The sequence below is a fragment of the Anarrhichthys ocellatus genome, unplaced genomic scaffold, assembly GCF_004355925.1.
Source record: "Anarrhichthys ocellatus isolate YVR2014 unplaced genomic scaffold, GSC_Weel_1.0 scaffold106, whole genome shotgun sequence".
Classification (NCBI taxonomy): Eukaryota; Metazoa; Chordata; class Actinopteri; order Perciformes; family Anarhichadidae; genus Anarrhichthys; species Anarrhichthys ocellatus.
Window position 1 is genome coordinate 390,056 of NW_022280136.1, and position 16,519 is coordinate 406,574.

The 16,519-nt window shown below is 43.6% G+C and overlaps 1 protein-coding gene across 6 annotated transcripts in view; it reads right to left on the reverse strand.

Annotated features, from left to right (window-relative positions):
• Window positions 1-16,519, reverse strand: part of LOC116399228 (nuclear factor 1 X-type) — a 112,595-nt gene that overhangs the window by 63,258 nt on the left and 32,818 nt on the right. Inside the window, exon 1 of one of the 6 annotated variants that reach the window (XM_031876213.1) lies at window positions 7-10,550. The exons of the other annotated variants lie outside the window; for them this stretch is intronic. Within the exon in view, the coding sequence (XP_031732073.1) occupies window positions 7-9 (3 nt within the window). The 5' untranslated portion in view covers window positions 10-10,550. Of the gene's footprint in view, window positions 1-6; window positions 10,551-16,519 lie in introns of those variants that run through there. 6 annotated transcript variants of the gene reach the window in all.

Genomic DNA, 16,519 nt, shown 5'->3' on the forward strand with positions numbered 1-16,519 from the left:
AGTTACCATTTTGCACTCTCATCATAAATTTGGCACAGCGTTTAAAGTGAAAAAAAAATCTCCTGCACCAGTTTTTTTTTTTTTTTTTCTTCTTCTTTCCTCCCGCGCTCCCCAATGTAAAGCAAATGCTGGTTTGGCAGGCTGTGGAAAGTTAGTAGATGAGGGGGGGCGGGGGGGTTGTAATAAAAATAAAAATAATTAGCAGAATATGCTGCTCACTAAAAACAGTGGGCCAAAGTTAAAAAAAACACCAAAAACAAGAGTTTAAGGAAGACCACAGCCAGCAAAAAAACACCAAAGAAAAAGTACAAATATTGTCTAATAAAAAAAGAAATGTAAAATAAAATCAACAACGGGGATAGATGCACTTGTAAACTGTCCTTTGTGCTTCCCCCCCAAAAAAATGAAAAAAAGAACCTTGAACAAAAAAAAAAAATCCTTGGCAAAGTGTAAGTGGTGGTGGTGTCTGTTCTGATCCCTGGGCCGCGGCGGCACAAGACTCACGCACACACACTCACACACACTCTCTCACACACACACACACTCGCGCGTGCGTGCACAGATGGGGGGGCCAGCGAGAGCAGAGCACAGAGAAGGGAGGACGAGAAGGAAAAAAAAAAAACAGAAAAAATAGAGAGCCGAATCAATGTTGGACGAGCGCATGCGACCGCTGGCAGAGCCGAGTGCTGCTTCTTTTTTTCCCCTTTTCTCTCCAACTCTCTCTCTCTCTCTCTCTCTCTCTCTCCGTTTCTCGCTCGCCGTCTCTCGTCCTCTCCGCGTTCTTTTCCCCGACCATTGCTTGAGCCTTTGCCAAGCGCGAGTAGGGCCCACCTATTTGGCAACCAGACGCCTGTAGCCCAGCCAATGCGTTAGCTTCAAGAGCTGAAAGGGAGGGAAAAGAGAAAGGAGGGAGGGAGGGGGTGGCGTAGCGGCAATGATAGGGAGAGAGTGAGAGGGGGGGAGGGGGGGCGAGAGAGCAGGTGGGAGTGTAGGAGAGCAGCCTCATCCCGACGCCGCACAATTTGCCAAATCGACAAGTTCCACTCTGACACGGAGGCAAAGTTCAAGGGAGCAAGTCGTCTCCTGCACCAATCCCCCAGCAGCCTGCCTCCATCTTTACCATGGCCGCCGTCGCCTCCCCCCTCCTCTCCGTCTCTCCCTCCACCCCTCTCTCCCTGCTTGCATAATGCCACCTTGGCAGAGGATGGCAAAGAGAGGACACGCAGTTTCAAGAATCCCTCCAGACCCCACCGCCGGCAGCTGCTCACAGGTTTTTTGTTTTTTTTTACCACAGCAAACAAAAGAGGGAGAAACAAACCCGGGGTGGCCGCACTCCTCCGACCGTGCACAGTAACACAAAATCAATGACGGGATGATTCAGAAGCAGGGAATGGTTAGAAGGGTTTCAAGGGGGGAAACCTGGATTCGCCTGCGCTGCTAAAGCAGCAGATAAATGGTCAGCGGGAATAAAAAACAAATCTGCCCTGCACCCTTCCCTCCTGGCGAGGGCTTTTTGGGGCGCCGGCGGCTGCCGTGTTGGCTCGTCGTGGCGGCACTGTCATTCAGAGTGGCACCTGCTCCGCAAAATAACAGCTAGTCTGAAGGCAGAATCTGAATCTGGGGAAGGAGGCTTGTGACGGAAAAAATAAACAGAAAAAGATGGCGTATTTAGAAATGTTAGTTCATGTGCTCAGCCAAACGAATTGTCGATTCATCGTTTTGAAGCTCGAGCCTCTCAGCTGTGACGATGAAACCGGGGATCTTTTGGGCAATTCAAACAAACGTTAGGAATCTGGAAAATCATAAAAGGGGTTTTTTTGTGCCGTCTGGCACTTTTACCGATTAATCGAGACGGCGATCGACAGATGACGAAAAACGTCCTGAAAGAATATCTGAGTGTTTTCGCACGTTCTAATTCACAAATTCTGCCCCAGCTCTTCAATAAGACAGGGTGCACATCTTGTAAATTATGACAGAGGTTATTACTGGCGTTCTCGTGTAACAAAACAAAAGGCAGAGGTTCTCTCACTAACAGACATCACGGCCTCCGCTCCCATCAACAGCAACGTGCCTCAGCTTCATCTAACTGCCATCAGCCTGATGAAACGGTCCCCCCCCCGCATATCTGTTAACACAGTGAAGGACCGCACACCTCCGTGCTCGTCCCCGCTTTTGTGTGTCATCGGCCGTGGTTAGATAAAAGCAACAATAAGAAAAGCTGTTCACAAATCTCATTGTGGTGTGTGTAGGTGTGTGTGAGAGAAATATGGCTTCAGAGTTAAATATATTTCCCATCACCACCTGCGACAAAACCAAATCCGGAAACTAAACTGGCACTTGAATGTGATTCATGCTTTTCAGTAAAAAGAAATAAAAAGAAGTTTGTCTGCGTGACCCTGCCAAAATGCAAATTAACCAGCATTCAAATGTCACTGGAATTTCACTCCAAGGGGGGTTAAGTCATTTTCCTTAGCTATGCTATTTGCCTTCCATGGGCTGAAAAACAAGAGGAATAAATCCAGGGATAACTGTTATGCAGATTATTTTCGAACTGCAGTGGGAGAACATACAAACGAGCCTTTCAATGTGTCGTGGGTTAGCTAACTGTAGAGTAGCATGTCTGCGCTATCAGCTGCGCCTCACGAGGCCCGTGTTGGGTTCAGGTCGCTGTATTGTAATGAATATTGTAATGAACTCTTATTTACTTTATGGAGCACACATAAACCATGATGGAAGGTGTATGTCAGTTAATCTTCTTACCTGGAAATTAAATTAAGCCCAAGCGCGCGTGGCCTTTAGCTTTTAATTGGGGTTTAATATCAATTAGCAGCCGGAGCGGACGGTGTGTTTTTTTTTTAACTTCCTGATTAATTTTTTTTTTTTTTAGAGCGGCGCGAATTTCTGACGAGCGCGAGCTTCCGGTGGGTTTCATCTGTTCACCTTAAAAGCCCCGTTAAATAAAAACTGCATCCACTGTGCACGTGTACATTATGGGTCACATTTCAGGCCTGGGAATTTAAAAAAGCAGACAAACAATCCCTGCGTGAGTCTCTCTAATTGACCGCCCGAATTAAAGTCCTGGATTATTTTTCCACCAACATGTTTTTGTTTTTTTCTGGCTAATTCTCTCAAATAGCAGACTCCGTTAATACGACGGAAAAACTCAGCCAAATCAATTAAAAATGCACCGTCACTTTTTCCTCCCCCCTCCCCGCCTCTCCCTTCTCAGAGGGCACTTGAAATATACTCCAAAAAAATAAAAAAGTAAAGCCATCATCGACGGAGTCTGCCAGCAATATAACATGGAAATGAAAAAAAAAGAAAAGACGAGCTGGCATTCCCGCAAGCGACACGATTGTGCTAAACCGTTACTAAAACCCGACGACAATTAATACAGGGAGAGGAGTCCCAAATTACATGGAAATATGTAGTGGAAACGTTGTGTGAGGAGTCAAATGAACGAGCTTCCCTGAGAGGCCCTGAATGACCCAGATCACTGCTGTGAAACGTGAAATATCATGGATGCTGGAGCCTGGATACATCTTAATCTCTAAAGTATTATTATTTTTTTAATAACTAAAAAAATCAAAGTCTGTCCATCTAAAAATAAAAAATGAAACGTAAATATTAAAATGTGTGCTTTGATATTTTCATAATTATTGATATCTAAGCCCCCCCCCCCCTTTCCGTTGCAAAATCGTTGATTTAAATTTTAAAAACGTGCTACATAAAAGACTCATCTGAATTCAAACAGGCTATGACAAGACAAAAGAAATGATTTTGAAGTCCTTTTTTTTTTATTCTCCCCACGTCTGACCGAGACTGCGGAGTTGGCTGCCAACTTCAGATTAACTCTTTCAGTGAGGAGAGAAAAGGCTCTTTACTCTGGAAAAAAGAGGAGTTTGATTCATTAGTGCGTCTGCTAAACCCTCCACAGAGAAGGGTCCACCGTTTACAATAGCTCTTATCTTTAGTTTTTTCTTCTTTTTCATGAATATCCCTAAATCGATACTATTTAGTTATTTGCTATTATTAACACTCAATAAATCAAAAATAGATCAAGAAGCAACATTAACACATTTCAATTTTTACAATAATATATATTTTTTGTAATTTCCCAGCAATGTGGAACGCTGCAGGTCTACGTGAACGCCAATTATCAGAAAATACATGCTGCATGCTTCTATTCCATTTTCTCACACGTTTACATGTTGCAGATAAATGAATAAACATTCAGACTTGATAAACCTGCTAGCAGGGGCCGTCCTGCCTGCCTACAAAGTACATCTCTTTAACGAAAGGCAAATAAAATTCCTGCAATTAGAATTACAGAGCAATTAGAAGAAAGTTTTGTTTTTTTTATTCGGGCCACCTCGTCTGGCTTTATGAGAAACAATGGAGGTGAAAGTCAGCTTTGCTCTAAAGTCCAAAATCCTAAAGCCAAATAATCAAAACTCTGGCACGGTGAAATGCCTTATTTTTGTTGTTGTTTTTCATTCTGATAAATCTTTGGCTTCTGTGTTTTGTTTTCCGAACCAACATTGAAATGTTCCATCTCAATGATTTCAACCCTTTCGAATGCCCAGAATAGGAGTTTTCTCCATAACGTTGTACATATCTTTAACTTAATAAAAGTTAAACAAACTCGTGATGAGAGTCTCCTCCTCTTTCTGACCCATGATGCCCAGCAGCAGGACTCTCGGCCCCGCTCTGGCCCCTGACCTCGCCCAGGCCTACACTCTGCATCTCGTCAGACCAATTAAACCATGGTCTGCATGACCCGAGGGCCTCCCAGGCGCCCGTCCCCTTCATTAGCGCAGCTCTGTGCAGGTGGGGGCCCCAGCTCCGTCCTCTCCTGCCCCGGCCCGAGTGTCCCTGAACCCTGGACGGAGCCCGACGCCGGCTCCCCCTCTGACCTCCCGGCTCGGAGCCAGAGAACAGGGGAGGGAGGTGGCGGAGGAGGAAGAGGAGGAGGAGATTCAATCCTTCACTGAAGAGTCCTATCCTGGATTCATCCAGATGGGCATATTTTATTAACAACTGGTCTCATATCAATTTTTAAAGTTTCTACCATGGGAAAAAGCCATTTTGGGGATTTATATATCACAAGAGGTTTCATCACCCCCAAAAAACTTGTTCCCCGATGCCCTAGAAAGCATGTCTTCTCTAGCTCGCTGTGGTTTCATACAGTAATCATGAACGTGCCTGCTGCATGACCCTCCATTGTTATACAGTAATCACTCCTGTTAATCATTTAAAGACAGAAGAGATGGAAAAAAGTACCCAACACTCGCTGGAGTGGAGTGGAGTGATCCTCTTCCGAGTTTACAAACCGGCACGTTACTATGTGTGAAAAATCTGCAAGCAATTTGCGGTGGCTGCGTGCTAACGTGCCCGGGGTGTGTGTGTGTGTGTGGTGAGGGGGGGGCTAAGGAAGAGGCACGCATGGCACATTCCTGTCCCACAAAAGGGGCTCCACTGCCTGGCTGCACAGCAAAACCCAACTGGGCTTTTCCGTCCTCTGGCTCTGGAGGTCCTGATTATCCCCCCCCCCCCCTACGACTACCACCAACATGAGCTACATTTGTTTGACACGGAGGCCCGGTTCCATCAATATGCATCACTCACGTATTGCGCAACGTGTACATGAATTAACATGAGAAACACGGAAAGGGTTTTGTGTGCTGAAAAACAGAATAAAAATCATCTGTAAATGCTCTAGAAACATTGAGAAAGCAGATCACTTTAGGGCTGTTTTTAATTTTCTTTGTGTTAGAGATTTAATAAAACAATGTCTGTTCCTGCATGAGAACACATGTTGAGACGGATCCTCCTGGATGCAGTTGACAGTATTGATGAGCGCTGTGGTGGTGGGGGAGGGGTGGAGGAACTCACCGGCGTACATCCTGCCCAAACGTAACGCGGCACGTGATAATTGCGCGCTTGCGTGTCAACTACGAAATCAAGGTGTGCACACACACACACATACACACGCACACACACACGCACACAGTTACGCCGTCGAGAAGGAATGTGCTGCTGGATGAAGGAACCCGCCCTAACGCGTGTGTGCACGTGAGTGAGTGGGCCGTGCCCGGGCAGGCCGACTCGGCACCACAGTCAGCCATGACTGGAGTGTTTTTCTCACCGTGCCAGCCAAACAGACTACTACTGCTCACTCTGCTGCCAGTGCGGGCTGAGTAACGGCGATACTACTGACTGGACCACGATGTGGTGTCCTGTTATTGGTGTCTTTGCCTCGACTTTACGTATCACGCTCATTTCCAGGGTCATAGTTTTTTTCTGGGTTTCTACTAGAACATGTTTACATGGTTTAAAACATGTTTACATGCTTTAATGTTTATAAAAACAAGTCTTTATTAGCCATAGAAATTAAATAGAAGTAGAAGGGACATTCCCATTCAAATAAACGTAGCGGAACGGTCAGAGCGGCGGCCATTTTTATGTGTGCTGTTGCCATTGCGACCATTGTAGCGGGCTAACTTACGTATAAACTAGGCTCACTGAGGTGAGCTTTTGCAGTAACGACTAATATGAGCAGAGGAGTTGTAGCGTTATGAGGTATAGAGAGTCAGAGTCAAATTATTATTCTTTATCCTCACACTATTAGTCACTTGTAGGAAAGATCATTGCCATCATCAGCTGAGTGACAATTTTGTTTGAATGTGGAATTAGCTAGCTACAAGTTAGCCGAACTAGTTAGCTAGAACTAGCTGACAGCTGGTTAGTTAGCTAGCTTACTATCTTTAATACTACACTGGTTACAGAAAATAAGCCAAACAGCAGGCTGGTGGCCAGCGGCAGGGCCGGGTATAACGGACCCTCGGTATTAAGCTACCTAACATTAGCTATCTAGCTAGGCATCCATCTCGGAAGCTGCATCCCCGCTTCTTCCCAGCGAGCAGCAACGCTTTACGGACCCACTTGACGTGCGTTGTCACCATCACAACTAACAAGAATCGCCATTTTCTTTTGTACTAGTCAAATGACCTTGGAAAACAGTTCAATGCTCGTTCTCCGATTCTATTTCTGAATACAATTGACCATTTTGATACTTTCACATAATTTATCTCGCACTTAGACCAGCTTTATAATTGTAAAAAAAAGACAGACCTTTTACAATATGGGGGCCTTAAAATAAAACAATCTAAACTAATATGACGGGGGAGAAAAAAGTACAAATGTTTACACAATTTCATCAACCAAGATCCAAAAATAATAAGCCTGCCAAAGTGGCTGGTAGAGTAGGGAAGCTTCCAGACCACAGCCAGCTTTTAGCAGCATTTGGCTGGTGGCAGGTGTTCATTTTCTACCCTGGTAAAAACCAGCTCTGTAATCGGTAAACACTACGCGCCTGGCCCGCAACAAAGAATCGCATTTAGCAAATTCATTCACTTTGATCCTTGCATTCTTATTTCGGTTTGACGGGAGGTGATTCATTTCTGATGAACGTGTCAGAAGCATTTCATCGTACCAGAAAGTGAGATATCATGTCATTATAACGGCACATAAGAAGCCAGTGTGCCTGGTAGCCATCACCGTGTAGCACATTATCTTTGATCTCGGCAGCCTGATGCGTGGTTGACACACGTCACGGAGGACTACGAGCACGTTGACTCATCAACAGGCTCAAAGCAGAGGGACGTTACACCATGACTCCTCTCGTGAAAAGATCCTTTTTATTTTGCGTTTTGGAATTAGAATTTCAACACGCCACGAAATGAAAAGGATCTTCAAGGGTTCATGTGTTAACTTGCCGCTTAACAAAGCTGTAGGGCTTTACTTCCCCTTTTGTCAAAGAGACGAGTGTGCGACGCCAAAGTCAGCCCTTCACTCGCCGCGGGGAAAGAAGAAAGTGAGCTGAAACAACACGGATGCGTTTTCAAAACCCCCAAGACGAGCCGGGCGCTCGAGCAGAGCGCCGGCGTTCGCCGTCCTGTTTTGAAGGTAAACAGGTACTTTGATGCACCAAAGGAGATTCGAAACATCCTCCTGGTTGTCTGACACTTACACCACGATTAAAACTCAATTATACCGGTTCCCACATTTGCCTTTGTTTAGTTAATGAGTAATACTGCCTTGTCTCCACCCTCCACTCACCAGGTGCATGAGATGGGTTCACATTGATTTACAAGAGAGCACACGCACACTGTATTAGCACTCCTTAAAGCCTTAAGTTGCTGTCAGATTATATGTTTTTTTCCAGCATTATTATAATACATTACAATACCTTATCTTCAAGCACAATGATACCCTTTCTGACCTCTTTTATAATATATTTTTGATTGATTTGAAAGTAAATTTACCTTAGACAAGTGCTGTACTTAAAGGGCCAGTGTGTAGGATTTAGTGGCATCTAGTGGTGAGGCTGCAGATTGCAACCAACTGAAACTTTGCCCATTGTCCCTCCCCATTGCCAAGCATGCAGGAGAACTACGGTGGCACTATGGTGATACGGAAATGTGATATGCGAATGGCCCTCTCAAGAGCCAGTGTTTGGTTTGTCCGTTCTGGGCTACTGTAGAAACATGGCGGACTCCGTGAAGAGGACCAGCTCTTTATATGCATGATATAAACAGCTAATTCTTAGCTAACAAAAACACACAAACGAAAACACGTTTTTAGTTTCATGTGATTATACACTAAAGAAAACATACTTATTATGGATGTCACGAGATCCATGATACCAAGACGTGAAGGTACTCATCAGGTGGAAAGCTGGTTAGCATTAGCCATTAGCAGCAGGTGGGCAGCACAGTCGTGCAGAGCCAACCGCTAACGGTAAGGGAGGTTGCATTGAGTTTCATTCTGTTGCATTCAAGCTCCATTCAGTAAAGATTTGTATTAGCTGAAGGTAAATTATAACGTCATCATGACGTGTTCAAATGTCATCTTGCAAAATTTAGTTTTTCGTGAGAAACTTGAAGAAATCCAGTCGTTTGAAGGAGATATACTGTGTATTAGAGCGGGAACTATGACCTGTTTAACTTCCTAACACTATACTCTAAGATTATATCGTTTTATTAATTCATTATTTAAGTGCAATTTTGAGGCACTTCTATTCTATCTGTGTATTTCATTTTTTGATACTTTATACTTCTATATCATTACACTTAAATCTTTCTCAACATTTGTCTGGCTTTCTATAGTTATTTTGCAGGTAATGATTGTACATTAAAAAAAAGATGACTTTGTAAAATACAACACATTTGCAAAGATTATGAGGTTGCTTGCAGTGTTTAGTAGTCTCTTTGACATGTTTCAGATGTCTATGAGTTGAGGTTCGACTTCCAATGTGGTCAAATGATGGAATATCACAAAATATCAAAGATTAGAGAATTTTTAAGAAATTATATTTTCGAGCAGCTACAACGTTAAAATGCTGCTGACTGATTGGTTAATGCAACAGTTTTAATCTAATAACGTCAGATATAATAATATATCAGTCGCAGGGCTTTTTTTCTGCAGAACGAGTTTAATGCTTTAATACTGCTGATAAATACTTCATTATATCAATTCATTACGTTTTTGAATGCAGGCATTTGGAAATATCCTTGATTTCTTCTTGTGTGTCATTTTTGTATGAAGCTCCCAAAAAATGTTGGTGTCTTTGGAAATTTTGTTCTCGCTACTAGAACGAAGTCTAGTGCACATCATGAGCTTGAGCATCACTGAGAGAAAAAAAACACCTATAATTTAAGTTCTTTATCAAGTATATAATATCCTTTTCCATCTGATATCATTATTAATTAAATACCTGTATTTTTTTTGTCATTATTGGACAAAGTTAGGGCCCAAAATTTTATTTAAAAGATTTCCGTGTGAGATCGAAAAATGAATTCCCTTCACAATTCACATCACCGCAGAGTTTAAACGACGAGGGTTATCAAGGTCCTGGGTCGCGATGCGTTTGCAGGCATCAAACTCTTAGCGGTCGTTGATGGGTGGCCCACCCAGCGATGTGGGCATGCACATGTACTGTGCTTATAGACCCAGGGCCAGAAATAACAGGCCACTACCATGACATCACCACAACCATGGCCACCATGAGGGTTGGGGGGACAGCTGAAATCCACTGGCTGCCTCCCTGCAGTTGTCCCAGGCTCTGTTTTTTTGTCCATGTTCCCCCGTACAAATTTAAAAAAAATGCTTAGAACACATGAGTCTGTATCGACGCGGCCGTTAACCTGAGCTGGAGGCTCGAGGAGGCCTACGCAGACTTGACAAAACAGGTCGGAAACTTCCCCCGAGCTGCCCGATGTGCTGATTGCGCACGATGTGAACTCTGTATAGCATATGTGTAGAGCCACGATCACAGACCAGGGCCAAGATGGAAAAGAAAGAAAGAAAAACTCCTGCATAGAGGCTCCAGGAAAGTAAAGCCCACTACTAATGCGGTGTTGAACGCTTTGCAATCAGACAAATAAAAGGGGCAATCTAGCACACAATCAAACGAGAGATTTAGCCCGCTTTCCTGCCAACAGCTAGGGACCTCCTCTTTCCGAACAAGGGATGCACTATTGACTACCCCCCCCCCCCCCCCTTCTCTGTCTCTCTCACCAGTCTTCCCTCTCTGCCAGTCTGAAAGGCGTGATGCCAACCTTTTCCACCATTGGGCATGCCGCCCTGCCCTTTATGCAAATGCACCGCCGCAATCCCTAACTCACAACCCCCACTGTCTCACCCTCCACGACTGCCTCCTGTCTCTGTATCCTTTTTTTTAAAAATCGTTATACGTTTCCATTCAAATTAGCCAAGTAACTGAGCTTAAGCCGTAGCCATAAGTTATTAATTAAACCGCCGATGATCTGCGGTCCTGCCTGTATGGCTCTTGAATGAAGCCTGTAGGCCTGTACTTTGTGCGGTGCCCTCCGTGGGCAGAAAGCACAGACCGAAGGGCGAATGTTTGACAGAGGTGTGGTTCTATGTGTCTGTACGAGCCCTGATAAAGAAGGACATCTCCTGGCAAAACTAATGGAACAAAGACAAATAACAGGAAGGGGAAGAGGGGGAAAAAAAGGAAAGTAAGAATAAAGGAACGGGGAGAGAATTTCATGCAATTAGCTGCTGCTTTATGCATTACATTTACATTTGTGTAAACTAATATGTTTAGAAACATATTAAGTGATGCTCCCTTTAACTACCAGAGTCACAAAATATAGAGATGTCATAAGAACGGACACTTCGGTACCAAGTCGATGGCAAAATTCTGAAAACGTGACATACTGGTTTTTTCTACAGCACTGCACCGTAAGAAGCATGAAACTCACTACTGCACCCTATTTTCTCCCTGACAATGCTACGTTGTGAAATCGTCGTGTTGAAATCGTCAAGAGGAAAGCTAGTCAAGGTTAGCCGTTAGCAGCTGGTGGGCAGCACAGTCCTGCGGAGATAACGGCTAACGTTAACGGAGGTTCGATTGAGTTCCAATCATGATGCGTTCAGTAAAAATGAGTATTAGGCGAAGGCTAGTTATAACGTTATCATGGTCTGTTCACATGTAAATGCTTGCAATCCACTTTTAGAGCCAATGGCAGTGCCGGACTTCAGTTTTCTTCAGTTAACTTGCTCGATTAAATGGGAAGGAAGGGGTTAATAATGTGGCTGAAAAGGAAGTCAATCATGGCTGCCACTGACAGGAGGGTTTCACAAGTTGGCACGGGGCTTAATGAAAAAGAGAGGTTAATGAATTAGTGGGAAATAGAGAAAGACTGGACGGACCTTAAGAGTTAACAAAGACAGAGAATTTCATTTTACCTTTATTTCTCCAGGATAATCCCATTTAGATTTAAAATATATATATATTTTTTTACAAAGGGTTCCTGGTCAAGATGGCAGCGTACATAAAAAACATGTAAAAAATACAGATAACAGACGTAAAAACATAAAAGCATTAGTATTTAAAATAAAAGACGAGCAAATTGCATCAATCAAATATTTTTCAACCCATATTAGGGCAAGTATTCAGAGCTCAAATGATCCTTCATCCTGTTTTTTTTTTTTAAATCTTGCATGCTTATAAAATAATCTAGTTTAAAATGTCTCTAGTTCGAATCAAGATGGTTGTCCCAAAACAACAACGGGTTCGAGGCATGACGAACATGAATTGTCCGTAGCATCGGAGGGTTCAGCTTCTGATTTTCTAGCGTCAGTAGAGAACACCGATAAGGAGGCAGTTTGTGTAATATACAGCCTTTTAAAGAAAAATGTACCAATGTCCTTTCCACGGTTCGTATAACAAAAACAAAACAACTTTCTCATACAAACTACAATGACGTTTGCAAAAAAAATAAATAATGTCCCCCCTTGCAGCAAAGGAAAAACAGCATTTGTTTCTATAGTAGAAAACCTAATTTCCCACTCGACACGATGTTTCAAAGACAGAAAGAGAACTTAGATCTATAAAGAGAGGACACGGGGGCTAATGAATTGGAGGACGGTGATAGGGTTAACAAGGAAGAGCCCTGCTAATGCTGTTAAAGCAGAGCTTCCGCTCCTGCCGCAGGCCGAGCCGCACAAACAGGGCGCTGGGTCCACACAAGCTGGACACATTCGAGCCCACACTCGCACAGACACACACACACGCGCACACACACACAACACAGGAAAGGAGCTCGGTCCTAAGACAAACACTGCACGACCAGACACACACACACACACTATATACACAAACACCACTATCTCCTTATATGCCCCGAGTGTAGCATGTGGTCTGTTACACATATTCTTCAGCAACAACGCTGAAAAAAAAATGGCCACAAAGTCAATGTAGGCATTGGAAATGTCATACGTTAAGTAGTCTCTCTTTTTAAAAGAAAAAAAGTAAGCTGCATACGTGAATGGGTCCGAGGACATCTCGATCTCAGTGGCAACAAATGGAAGTCTCCCCCCCCCCCCCCCAGATAAACAAACAGAGACGTCTAAAACCCTTACAGTCTAGACCAACAACGCAGCACCGCAACAATCTCCAAATATAAACTAGCAGCTTTACTTCCCAAGCCTCCACACAATGGCCGTTCTAATCTTCCTGAGAGAGGAGAAGCAAATAAACAAAAAACAAACAGGTTGGTAGAGGGAGAATTAAGACTTTAACACCCTTTCCTCTACTCTGTTTATGCCACCACACACACACACACACACACACATCCCCCCCCCTCCTCCGCCACTTCCTATACAGACTTCCTTGTCTGAAGTTACAGTAATAAAGTTTTCTAAACCCTACGCGGTGCCAGTAAGTGATGGAGGGCGGCGATGAAAGACGAGGGGGGTCAGGGAGGGTGAGGGAGAAGCCTAACAAAGGAGAGGCGTGAAGCTAAAGAGCTAACGGCAACGTCCACACGGACTACATTAGCCTAAATGTTTAAAGTTGCTTCCAACAAATTACTCCGATCACGCTCGTGAATGCGCCATGAATAGAAATAATGTGTTTCAAACGTGTCTATTTTTACACGTAATTAGATAATAGGTTCAAGCACAAACTGTATTTTGGTTGTCTTGCCTGTTTGTACGCATAAACCCGGGTTAAAGAAATAACCCACCGTGGGTCAATATAGCACCAACTGTTTTGAACCAGTGCTTGTGTTTTATACTATTTTAGTTTGGATGTATAACTCAACAGTAAAACTAAAAAATAACACTAACACTGGGTCCAAATTGATGCAACACTGGGTTCACTTTTCTAAAAAAACATAACAGCAGGCTGTTGTTGGGTTATTTATGGTTATAATAAACTGTCCCATAATAATATGTTTATCCTACAAAGCTTTACACATCATATGCACAACACTTTATACAACTAGCAATACATTTGTGACAGTTTTAAGGAAAAACTTGAGCTTGGGGAGTAAAGGAACACGTACATAAACGAGGTAATACCGTCACAGTTACAGAACAAAAGACGTAATCACATTATCAATGCTAAAAATAGGGAATATTAGCAGGATTACAATTTTAACATACATTCTAAAATACAGGATACTTTCACAGTACAGTGAAAGTTTTGTTTGGGCACTTTCCAGCTCATCAAGATCCTTCTATTCGCCGCGAGGCGTGAAGAGACGGTTCGCATTGGAAATGAGCAATCCGCTTCGAATTTTCTGGTCCAGCAAACATGACACAGGACAAACCGGGTTCATTCTATTTCATTTACGTGGGTGCTGCCGCATGTTTAAATCCAGCAACACCAATGTGCCAAATGATTGGAGTCCTTGGATGGTGACAGCATTTTTACAGCCGGGAGGCCGAACTTGCACTGAACCGTGATGTTGTTCCTCTTTTCTGCTTTTCATAGAAAACAATGGTGAAATATCAGCATTTTTCTTTTTTTCTTGTCTTTATTTGCATATTTGACATCGAGGTTATTCAAAAGTAAGCAAGTTACTTTTCATTTTGTGATATTTGGATTATGTTACTGACTATATTGTTTAACAGGTGATTAGTAATTGAATACATTTTTTGAGTAACCCTCCGGACCCTGCATCAAACACTGAGTGAAAATCAGCAGATTTTAGTTTCGGTAAATAAGCAAATAATAATATATTTAAAAAACCGCTGGGTCCAAATAAGCCACTGGTAAAGTAAGCAGTTTTTTTAGTTTATACATGCACCAGTAGACTGTTTCTAAAACTGAACCCAACCCTTTAGATGCAATTACGTCGTCCGCATCAATGAATTAAGGACAATAACGTAACGTTAACAAAAACAGATATCAAGAGAAATATCAGGAAGTATTGGATCGTAATTAGCTTCCATCAGGTCAAACCCGATCGCAGAGAGAAAAAATGGAACGTGTGTGTGTGTTTCGGTCTGTTCATGTGCGGTGGAAGGAGGGAGGGAGATGAATGAGGCCTTTTTCTTACAGCAGGGCCCAGATCAGAGCTCCTAACTATGGGATTTGGTGCTGTTCCCTTTCTCCCCCGAGAGGGAGTAATTAGGTTAGGGGAAGACAACTGCAGCATTGTTTTAACAGAGGAGGGATTGTGCCGGCCAAAGTCCCACCAGCAACATGCTTCCCTCACAACAAAAAATGCCAAACGGATTCTGCGGCGCTCGGACGCACATCCACACAGAACCTGCTTTTATTTTACCGTGGGTTTCCTCTGTTAACTTTTTCACAGAGAGCGAAAAAGCTGTCTTTTTTTTTTTTTTTTCTTTTTACGCAGCGGAGTCTTCGGTGCTGTGTGTATCATACGAAATGTCAAACACAGTCCACCGGTGTTGGGTGTCCTCTGGTGTTGTTGCAGTTGTGGGATTCTGGCTCTTTCGCGGGGACTCGGTTCCCCCTTCAGTGTAGCTGCGTCTACCCTCTCCTGTATCCAGGGGCTTGGCAACACGCACCGCTCCTAACTAGTGTAATATGGTTATGATGCATTCTGCATTCCTTCCAATCCCCCAGGAAACACAATACGCCTATATCGCCGGTTTTAATCACGGCCTGCTTCCAAGGAAAGTAAGAGGAGAATACAAACAGCCACGGACATAAAGAGGCTTTTCTCAAATATACTTCAAGTTCGTTTATACATATCCTCCGCTGATTGATCGAGAGTAAATCAAACAAATCATGCTGCAAGGAGAAATAAAAAAGGACATGGAGCGCTCCCCGTTCTACTATATTTACAACACAGACCTCTTTCATTCCTGCCCGTTTCCCCCTTTCACTTCTTTCCGTCCGTATTGCCGTGTTTCTCTCTCGAGTCTTTCTGTGCTGAAATAAATGATTCTGCAGGTTGTTTCACTCCTCTACATCATTCTCAAGGCCTTCAGCTCCTCCAAGTTACAAAAAAAAGGCCCCATAATATGCACCTCTGCACACACCATCCCTATTCACTTTCATCATAAATCTCCGCAGCCTGGCTGCAATATACGGTCGATTTGTGGTCCCCATATGAGTCCTAACTCCAGCTTGGAAATACTTTTATTCAGGTGTGCGGATGGAGAGAGGGAAAAACAAGGCAGAGGGATGAAAAAGTAAGTAACTCAGATGAATGGGGTAAATGTGAATCGGTATGCGACTCTTAACAGACAGGCCCAGAAGGCCTACAAGAGTCGTTTTCCGCAGCTTGGCTCAGGTGGCGGAGATGATTGCGCTTTATTCCAGATGATGACCATAATGGGGCCCGGTTCGAGTTTCACGGTGGGGCTTTTCGCACTAACTGACAGCAGCTTGACACGTCGGACGGCCTCAAATGCTTTCAGGGTCCGTTCCCTTTCAGCAGAGCTCGAGAACAAAATGAAAAAAGTGTGTTTTTTTGTTTTTTTCAGGGACCAGACGTCTAAATAACAGGAGAGGCCGATTGCGAAATCATAAACTGCGGTAAAGGGCGTTTGAGGAGCGGAGTTTGTCCCTCGCTACCGTGAACTCATTAAAACCGGGGCCTCCATCTGGGTTTTACATCTCAGCAGTGACACAAAATCCTCACCCTGAGCTGAATTCTTTTTTCCAGTCAAATACACAACTTTCCCATGTAACGCACACTAATCCTGCAGCTATTTCTCTGAG